A 10594-nucleotide genomic window follows, 5' to 3' on the forward strand; every position below is an offset into this window, starting at 1 on the left:
CCACCAAACGTACCACACTGTAGTGGCCACAAGGTCATTGCGTTGAACATCAGTCATATGAGCCATGTTATTGTTCGTTGATAGAAGAAGATCAGCCAGCACCGATCCGCCATCCCTTTCCAGCGCACACATCTCCTGAACCACATCTTGCAGTCCAAATATCCTCCAGATTTCTTGAACTCTAGGGCACAAGAACATGGCATGTCTAATACTCTCACAATCCAAAGTGCAGAGAGGACATTGAGAGCTTGTGATCATATGCCTGTTAGCAAGGACTCCATTACAAGGGATGGCGCCAAGCAAAGTTTTCCATATATGAATTTTTATTTTTGCCGGCACACGCAATTTCCAAATGGTACGCCAAACTGGACTAGTACTTGAGGCTTGTATAGAGTTAGTCATCCTCAACTTTCGTCCGTGTTGATGCTCCCACTCTTCATGGTATGCCGATCTAACCGAAAATATTCCACTTCTATTATGGTGCCATGACACAAAATCATCCATCATCCCCAAAGCCAGTTGGATATTTAATATGCGTTGCACATCAATAGGCCAAAACAACTCTGATATCAACTGTTCATCCCACACTCTATTTTCTGTATCAATGAGTTCATAAACTTTTGTGATCACAATGTTACCTCTTGGTGTCATTAACTTTCGAGTAGGACTACTTGGTATCCAAGGGTCTTCCCAGATGTTAATTTGTGCCCCATCTCCAACTCTCCAAATATGCCCTCGCTTAAAAGACTGAATTTCACTCCATAGACTCCGCCATGTATAAGAACTACCCTTCTTAAGGCCGCAGTTAAGAAGGTCTCCATCAGGAAAATATTTGGCTCTCAAAACTCTAGCACATAAAGAATTTGGTTCACATAACAACCTCCAACACTGCTTTGCGAGAAGAACCAAATTAAAACAATGCAAGTCTCTAAAACCCATTCCACCCTTTTCCTTCGGGACACATATTTTCCACCAAGCAAACCAGTGCATGTGTTTTTGCAGATCATCATCTCCCCACCAATATTTAGACATAGCTGTGGTGATACTATTGCAAACCTGTTTGGGTAGTTTAAAAACTGACATAGCGTAAGAAGGAATAGCTTGTATGACAGCCTTAAGTAGCACTTCCCTACCTCCATAGGATAACAATTTCTCCTTCCAACCTCTTATTCTACTCAAAACTCTGTCAATGAGGTGTTGAAAATAATCTGTTCTGTCCACACCTACAATTGGAGGCAATCCCAAATATTTATCCGTGATGGCTTCCACCATGATATTTAGTGCAGTGCAAACCTCCACTCTAATATCAACAGGGGTGCAAGGACTAAAGAAAATACTGGACTTGGCCTCACTCACCATTTATCCAGAAGCTGCACAATAATCATCAAGTGCCCGCCGGAGGCTGATAGCATTAGTGGCGTCTGCTCGCATAAGGATAAGAGAGTCATCCGCAAATAAAAGATGAGATACCGAAGGAGCATCATGACACACCTTCACTCCCATAATATTACCAGCCTCTTCCTCATATGTGATCAAGCTTGTTAGGCCCTCAGCACAGAGCAAAAACAAGTATGGTGATAAAGGGTCTCCCTGTCGGAGTCCCCTGGAATGGACAAAAAAATCAGTTAACACATTGTTTACTCGTACCTGATATTTCACTGTACGTACACATTCCATGATCATTGCCATCCAGTTTGGTCTGGACCCTAAACGCAACAGTATGGTCTCCAAAAAAATCCACTCTCCCCTGTCATATGCCTTGTGCATGTCAAGCTTAACCGCACATGTCCTATATTTACCCGTAGTCTTCTTTTTGATTGCATGATGACTCAAAAGCTATCAAAAAGTTATCCGTGATAAGACGTGTGTTTGTTGAACCGAGTTCTATCTCCGAAGTCTATCACGCGGCGTGTGTTGTTGGATTTCGTTCTTGAGCAGGCTACACTATTATCCCTAGCAACTCATGAAGATCGGTGCCGACCCGTACCAATAGCTCTTAAAACTTCTTCTTTTTTTGAGGATTGTATAGCTCTTAAAACTTGTCAAACGTGGCACCAAGTTCCAAGGATGAAAAATACCTGGCAAAAGGTTATATTCGCTCTTACTCGATTCTCTGCTTGGCAGATTACTGCTTGTGTGAAATTCATCGATGTGGGCGTGCTCGAATAGGATTGCTACAGGAATCCCCCGCAAAAAAAAAAAGAAGATTGCTATAGGATTCAACTTACTTTTTTCTTTCCGAGTATAAAGCATATTCTTTTTTTTTCGAAGAAAAGGGGGGTTTTATTCCAAAATAATCGGGTTACTTTTTTTCTTTCCGAGTATAAAGCATATTCTATTTAGTTGGACACTCCGTGGTGCAGGTTACGAGTTATTTATCCTGTTCTCTGAAACCTGGTCCGCTGTTTTAGATATTTTTGCGCCTCTTGGTGTTACTTTCTTCTATTTAGAAGGAAAAAAGGGATGTCTTGCGTTTTCACTTTCACTCCACTGATTGGGCTGCGCACGACATGTCAAACCAGCAAAGCTGTAGAGTTTGTACGACCTGGGTCCAGAATCTCGACACGTTCAATCCCTTGCGTTTTATCCGAGAGGAACACGACATGTTTTAATGAAAAGAACCGGTCTTGAGAGGGGCAAATTTGACAAATTTAACCTATAGACGAAATTAAATCACAGAATGAACTGTCCGTAAAACTATTTCACGTGGCTGACCCGTGGCGCCTAGCTCTCAGGCGCTGCACTAGTGCAACGCCCGGGAGCTAGGCGCTGCACTAGTGCAACGCCCAGAAGCTAGGCGCTACACTGTATAGTGTGGCGCCTAGCTCTCATGCGCTGCACACGACTTCGTAATTTTCTGATCACACTTGTGCGACGCTGGCCGTGTAGCGCCTATCTGTGAGGCGTTGCACAGTGTAGTGTGGCGCCTTCATGGCGGGCGTCACACAAAAAGGTTAGCCGCGTGAAATAGTTTCACGGATAGTTTATTCTATGATTTGATTCCATCTATAGGTCAGATTTGTCAAATTTGCCCCTGAGAGGAACAAAAGAAGACTGTAGCCCGACACGAACAAGTATGTTGCCGCCACCATCAATTTGCCATTCCAGAAGGGCGCCAGCACGTGTCCAAGAAGGATAGAAAACATGTACGCCGTTTAGCCTGTTCCTGACAAAAGAAAATGACAGCAGTCCGAGGATACTTACAGTATCTGTGTACTGACAGACTCCGTTCCACTCTTTACTTGCCGGGGAATTGATCAGTCCTACACATGCCACCCAAAAAACTTGGTTGCAAATCTTGGTTGACAGCTCCCTGACTGTCGTAGCTTGCAAAAACGTCTTATATCATGGGCCGAAGAGAGTATTTTGTAGGTGGGCTATAGAGTTGAAAGGAGGGAGGAAATTTTAGGGAACATTGTTTAGACAACAAGTATGAAACTCGTCATCAACTAGCGAAGCAGCATATTTGAAACTGCTAGTACTACTATATCTTAGGGATATACTACATTTTAGAGCCCCGATAAACTTTTGTCGCGGCATAATTTTAACCTGCCAAACTCCTAATAACTGTATGAAATTTGCTCATTTGTATTCTGTGGACGGGAGCGACGGGGAGATCGGGATCCGATTCGATTCTACTGGCTGGGTACCCCCACAAGGCTAGACGATCCCAAAATTTCAGTGCTGTCAATCTACTAAACAGCTTTAGCTTATCTCTCTAGGAGCTAGTTAGATCTAGGCCCCTACCTAGCTCTTGCTTTCGAATCAGGAACTCGTGTGTTTGGGGCATCAGAACGGAGCTGCAAATCGTACCGCTGCGACTGTACGCTGGCAATTGCGCTTGCGGCCCTAAATGGAACGATCCACTGGTTCTGCTCCAGAGCTTACACCAACCATTTGTCGGCATGATAAGAAAAGGAAAAAAAGTTACCGTCAACGAGGACATCGTCTTCAGGCCGTTTCTGTTGTGACAGAAACAACTGATTTGATAACCCGACACCGGTGAAAAAACATGTAGCACGATACGCAAAAGAGATTGATGCCCCATCACATTCACCGGTGACGACCTGGCCAACAAAACGCAAAGCAAACAAGTAGAAGACCGGCGCGGTGATTCTGAAAAGCACAGGGGCTAAGACTCGCCTGAGGATAGTTTGGCCGAAGTATATTGACCGATAGCAACAGGCGAAAACTAAAAAACACCTTTCACATGGCCCTCGCTGTCCCGGTCTCACAGCCTTTCCTTTTCCGAAGCAATCCTGCGTCGGCAATTTGGCACCACAAGCCATCACTAGTAAAGGCAACTAACCGAACCACTCTACTTACCCCTACTACTACTACTGCTGTTACCGCCTCGTTGCATCTCGACAGGAACAAGCCACAAAGGTCACAAGGATCAAATTCTCTCTATAGTAATAGCTTTTAATTTAGACAGGAGAGGGGGATGGGGAGACGGAAGATCTATGTACAGGTTCTGCAGCTTACATGCACGGTTCTAGCTTTCCTACCACCACCACCCAACACAACACAGCAGCTGAAAGAATGGATGAGCCAAAGCACAAAAGCCCCCTAAGGTTTACAAAAAAGAGAACCTCACAGGATCGTGCGGCCGTTGGTCTTTCTCTGTGCCTCCTCCCATGGAGAGGGCGGCTGTGCGGCAGACCCCATGTCCAGCTCTCCTCCCACCATCAATGCCGGTAGGCCACCGCTGGCCGTGGAGCCGCCCATGGTCCCTCCGATGCCAAGCCCAAGGAAGTCCAGAGTGGCAGGCTTGGGACCCAAAAGTGGTGATTGCCCCATCATCAAATCTGGCAACCTTGGATTTGAACCTTCATAGGCGAGACCAAGGCCAAGGCTACCAGATACCATCGGCCCAGGCTCCATATCCATTAGCTGGTTATGATTATTGCTCCTTTGGTGCCACTGCTGTTGATTGCTATCAACGAACCTTCCCCCCTGTGGTGGTAGCTTGGCCGGTGGTGAGTTGTCCATGTACCTTCCTTGTGGTAGCCTGGATTGTGGCAAGCCATCGATGTACATTCCTTGAGGCAACCTTCCTGGTGACGAATAATCAGTGAACCTTCCATGAGGAAGATTGGATGATGGCGAGTTGATGAAGAACCTTCCTTGAGGTGGATTGGATGGTTGCGAGTTATCAAAGAACCTTCCTTGAGACAGATTTGATGCTGGCGAGTTGTCAAAGAACCTTCCTTGAGGTAGCAGCTGCTGGGATGGCAGTGAGGTATCCATGAATCTCCCTTGAGATAGCTTGGATGGCATCGAGTTATTGATGTACCTATCTTGAGGTAATCGAAATTGTGTTGAGCTGCTCTCGATGAACCTGTCTTGAGGTAACCTTGATTGTGTTGAGCTGCTCTCAATGAACCTGTCTTGAAGTAACCGGGATTGTGTTGACCTGCTCTCGACGAACCTGTCTTGAGGTAACCGAGATTGTGTTGAGCTGCTCTCGATGAACCTGTCTTGAGGTAACCGGGATTGTGTTGAGCTGCTCTCGATGAACCTGTCATGAGGTAACCGGGATTGTGTTGAGATGCTGTCGATGAACCTGTCTTTAGGTAACTGGGATTGTGTTGAGCTGCTGTCGATGAACCTGTCTTGAGGTAACCGGGATTGCGTTGAGCTGCTCTCGATGAACCTTCCTTGGGGTTGCTGGGATTGCATTGAGCTGCTCTCGATGAACCTTCCTTGAGGTGGCCTGGATGGAGTTGATGAGGAGGAACTTGCAAGACCAAACTCCTTCAAGAAAGATGTGCCTGCTTGCGAAGCTCCAGCCTCAGCAGCCTTCTGCAGGAGTGCAGTGGCAGATATGTGCGGTGCTGGTGGTGGAGCAAAGGTGCCGGGGTTGCTTGCATCTGTCTGCGGGAACAGAGAGGATGGTGTACCTATTGCAAGGCAAAGGAAGGTGGGATCAACACCGATAAGATCACGCAGCGATCTACTCTGGGGAGTTGTGCTTGTTGTGGCTGATGCAAACAGCCCCGCAAATGTGCTAGTCGTCGTTGCTGGCGCAATGGAATTAGATGCACTGCTGACTGTGCCACAACTGGTGCTGCTGCCATCTGTACCAATGGCATCCGAGGGCGAGGGGAGGAAACAAGGAGGCATCGGGGTATCATTATCTGGCAAGTTGGAGTCTTCTAGTTCAGCGCCGTCGTACTTATCAGCTTCCTGGAAGCAAACATCTTCATCTCGCTTATCTTCCTCCTCTTGCTTGATATCCACAATTGGCTCCACAACCACCACTGGCTCTGTAACATATAGGCACAGTACGGAAGAACAAGTCACTCGTCATTGTTGCCTAAATGATCATAAGACTAGCTAAATTGGGAAAGAAACAAGACTCATGTATTCCTTTTTTTTTGTTACAGTAATAACAAATAAAGATGGATTTAGGGAGAATGACTTTGCTATAAATCTAACATAGTCTATGAATAGATAGTAAGACAAACACATTGCAAAATGCAAAAGAAGCATACCATCCAAATTTGGCACAACTGCCACCATTGGCTGCTGCTCCTGTGGCGTTGGAGATGTCGGCGTTGGAGATGGCGACGGCGGAATCCGCTGCTGCTGTGGCTCCTCCATTGCTGCCTCAACGTTCTGCGGCTCATCCACCTCGGCCACGGCAGAAGTCTCATTTTCATCTTCTCCCCCCTTGTCCTCCTCATCCTCCTTTTCCTTGTGCTTATCCACATTCTCCTCTTCTTTCTCCTTGTCCTTGTCCACATTCTCCTCAACCTCCTCCAAATCAGGTGGCCGAGGCGAAGGCGGCGCCGGAACAGCAAGCACTCTGCCGGTCTCCTCGACGAGAGCGCCACAGAAAGCGCGATGTGTCACGAAACTATCCCTCCTGAATCAAGCCAGCACGCCGACTGATGAATGAAACAAAAGCACAAACATTTGCCCCTCAAGGGAAGGAGAAAGGAGCATCGAAATTGGGGGGAACCGAGCTGGAAGCAGTACCTGGTGAAGAGTGTGCCGCAGTCACAGCGATACTCGCGGGTGCCGCAGGTCTTGGCATGGGCCTTGAGGTCGGCCTGGACGGCGTAGCGCTTGCCGCAGCGTGGGCAGGCCCATCGCTTCTCGCCGTGCTTGCGGCAGAAGTGCTTCTTGATGCCCGTGAGGTCCCCGAGCGCGCGGGCGGGGGAGTGGTGCACGCAGCCGGGCTCCGGGCAGACGTAGACCCTCCGGCGCGGCGGCGCCGCCCCGGGGCCGCGCTGCCGCAGCCGCCACGGAAGGTTGTGCCCCCGGCGGTGGAGCTGCAGGTTCTGGTCCCTCTGGAAGCCCTTGCCGCACACCTCGCACACGAACCGGTTGGTCGCCATGAGCGTCCCCGGCGACAGCGCGATCACCTCCGCGTCCGGATCTGCACAAGCACACGGAAACCGACCACCGTCAGACCAAGAAAGCTCGCGCGAGCCGTACCAACCACCCCGCAAAACCCGAAGCACGCGGTCTCGCCTGGCGTCCCGGGGAGGTTCCTCTTCTTCTTGGGCGGCGCCGGCGTGGCGGCCGCCTCCGGCTGCTCCGGCTCCGTCGGATTGGGCGGCATCCCCGGTCGATCTGGCGCCGCGGCCGCCGCTCCGCTCAGCTCACAGACCTCCAGCTGCCCCTTATCGGCGCCCAGACGACCCGCGTCAGCGAACGGAGGGCGCGGCGGCGGCGGAGGCGGTGGACGGAGGATTTTTTTTCTCTCTCTCCTCCTTTCTTCGCTTCTTCTCTGGCTGGCTGGCTGGCTTGGCTTGTCTTGCTTTCGATTGGGGGTTGGGGGTGTGGGGAGATGGATGGGAGTCAGAGCGGCCGCGGCATCGGGATGAGGCGTTGGCGTTGGCGTTGCGGTGCTCGCTCGGGTGGGGTGGGGTGGTGTGTGTACCGCGCGGTGCCAATCCGGCACGTTGGCTTTTGGGTGCGGGGTGGGTAGCGTCCCCTCGCCGCCGTCGGATTCCGCGCCGTGATTCGTGCGCACGTGGTCTCGCCCTGCCGTTTACTGCCCTGCGGGGACACCCTTTTTGGTGGCTAGCTTGCCCCCTTTTAAATCCAGCCCCACACCCCGAGAAAAATCGCCCGTGTCCAATCGCCTCCATCACTGTGCCTTCTCCCCCCTCAATTCCACGTACCTACGTATGGTCGACCAGCTGATACCGCCGCAAGTACTGTACAAGTACTACCAGTACTAGTACAATTATGTTATACACCAATGAGATGCTGCTGCTGCTACTACTACTTGGTGCCTCGGAAAAATTGCTGGGATGCTACTGCTCGGCCCCTCAAAAAAATGGCCGGGATGCTTTGTGGGAAGATCGGATTTTTTTAATATTATTTTTTTTGCAGGGAGGAAGAACGGATTTAATCGTCAGGTGAGCGAAGCCGAAAGATGTCTGCGGCGAGGACGGAAAAAGGAGGAGGAGTCGTGTCCAGCGAAGGGAAATGGAACCACGCGGTGCGCAGCGGCTGGATCTCCCCGGAGTTGATAAGGGCGGAAAGCGATGCTGGCCCCAGCTAGCGCGGCTGCTCAGAGATCGCCGTTATCCACATGGCGGTGGGGGTTGTCGTGTCGCCCCGCCCCCGCCCGCGCCTCGGGTCACGGCACGGCAGGCAGTAACGGAAGCCGCTGCGCTGCGGCCATACGTACGCGCGACGGCGCGGGCATACGTACGTATTCGCGCGCAACGGACTGTGAAAGAAGTCGGCGAGCCGTATTCCCCCACGCTGTCGAGGCGGACTAGTCGTCTTCGACGGGGTGACGGGGGCACGGGGCCCCTCCTCCCTCTGGGCGACTGGGGCGGATAGTAAACTCGTGAGCTAGAGCTTGTTTTTTCCAAAGGTGGACTATACCAATAAAAAAGGTTCACTTTTACGTGTTGGTAGCTCTTGTTTTTCCGCCTAGGTTTCGTGTCGATGGGGGAGGATATTTTAGCTGCCGTCGCCTAGACCCACCTCCTGCGTGCTGTGTGTTGGATCTATCACCGCGTACGGAGGCCAAAGCAGGCAAGCGAGGGTGACACTTGCTAGCAATCCCATGGAAATGGGTGCCGTTTTGGTGAACGTTTTATTCTGCTAGTAGGAGTACTTCTTTTCGGCGGGGCAAAGTGCAGGCGTTTCTCCTGAAAGTGATCTTTTCGAACCATATATGCTGATAAATGTATTGTTTCACTTTATGTGAAATGGTCTTCCACTCCTTTTTGCAGGGGGGAAGTCGCATGTGTTTCCCTAGTAAGTACTCTTTCAAAAGTGCACCGATAAATACTTTTACATTTTATGAATTTACATTACACTCCTTTCGGTGAGAGTAGTGTAGGCATTTTCTCTAATAAACATTATATTTATAGTAGGAAATTGCATGTTGCAACGGAGGCATACATATTATGCCAAACAAAAACTTTATTGCCTGTGTTTTTTTGCGCGCAGGAGGGAGGAGGCGGCTTTGACCCAAAAGGTGTTTTTTTGCGGTGGATACTTTAGTGGCCCTTTTTTGGGGCGCGGTTGAGGCGGTCTTCATGGAAACCGAGGGAAAAAACAAAGATTTGAGGGGGGGGGGGCGTCAAAACAGGAATATAGGAGGGCGTAGTAAGGTGTTTGGACGAAAGAAGGAGTAAAATGGGAAGCGATCCTTCTTTTCATGAAAGAGTAGACGTTTCTCCAAATAAGTATCATTTGTTTAAGCATATTGATAATTATTTTACATATCTTCTGTGAACTTGCATATTTCCCCTTTAGACCTTGTCGTGCAAAAACAAATTGGGTGATGTGCTAGCCAGCGGTATGTTGTTACCATGGGATAGTAGTGCACTGTCACATCCCTAGCTCCTGGCAATGCACTAGGCTAGCTTCATGTGTGCATCATGTTTAAATTTGGCCTAAACTTGAAATGGGGATGTTCAAACCCTAGCACCAAATGAAATCCAACTAAGGTCACAATGAAATATTTTCAATGAACCTGAAATGCCCTTCTAAAATGTTCATCATCTTTGCCTTGGTCTTAAACCTCTGACAAAAATGATGCACAAATTTCTAGGACATCCTAAGGTCACTGGATTAAATCATTAGTTAATTGCATTTGGGCATTTAAATGTTAGTAAATATTTTAAATGTCCAAATAATCTCAAACTAAAATATTCCATGTTGGATATATTCTAAACATTGGGCAATGCACAGTTTGGTGATTTTTGAAAGTGCCTAGATATTTTTAGTAATGCCACAAACTTACAGAACAAAAGAGAAATAGAAATAAAAGAAAAGGAGAGAGAGAAGGACTTACCTGTGCAGCCACCTGGTCGGCCTAGCTGGTGGCCCAGCCAGCTAGCCAGCCCACCCAGGGCAGGGGCGTCTTCTTCCTCCTGCCAGAAGGCAGAGGAGAAGACAGCCACGCGCCGTGGCGTGCCACGCCTGCAGTTGCCTGCCTGGCTGCCCCCTCATCGCCCTGGACCCCCTCCGCAACGCCACGCACCCCCTGGACCCTCTCTCACTCTCCCCCGTGCCTTCCCTCTCCTCTGTCTCTCTTCCTCGCTCTCCCTCTCACGCGCCCGAGCACGCCGCCATGAGTTGCCGCGCCCACAGTCGTCGCCTCCCCTCC

At 49.5% G+C, this 10594-nt stretch overlaps 1 protein-coding gene across 1 annotated transcript; it reads right to left on the reverse strand.

Moving 5' to 3' along the window:
- Positions 1-4382: 4382 nt before the first annotated feature.
- Positions 4383-7859, reverse strand: LOC119363200 (zinc finger protein ENHYDROUS-like). Its single transcript, XM_037628512.1, has 4 exons — positions 7483-7859; positions 6985-7387; positions 6498-6871; positions 4383-6269 (listed from the first exon to the last, which is right to left on the reverse strand). The coding sequence occupies exons 1-4, from the start codon at positions 7571-7573 to the stop codon at positions 4594-4596; spliced, it is 2544 nt and encodes an 847-aa protein (XP_037484409.1). The 5' UTR covers positions 7574-7859; the 3' UTR covers positions 4383-4593.
- Between the last annotated feature and the right edge of the window lie 2735 nt (positions 7860-10594).

This window comes from Triticum dicoccoides, chromosome 2B (assembly GCF_002162155.2).
Source record: "Triticum dicoccoides isolate Atlit2015 ecotype Zavitan chromosome 2B, WEW_v2.0, whole genome shotgun sequence".
Taxonomy (NCBI): Eukaryota; Viridiplantae; Streptophyta; class Magnoliopsida; order Poales; family Poaceae; genus Triticum; species Triticum dicoccoides.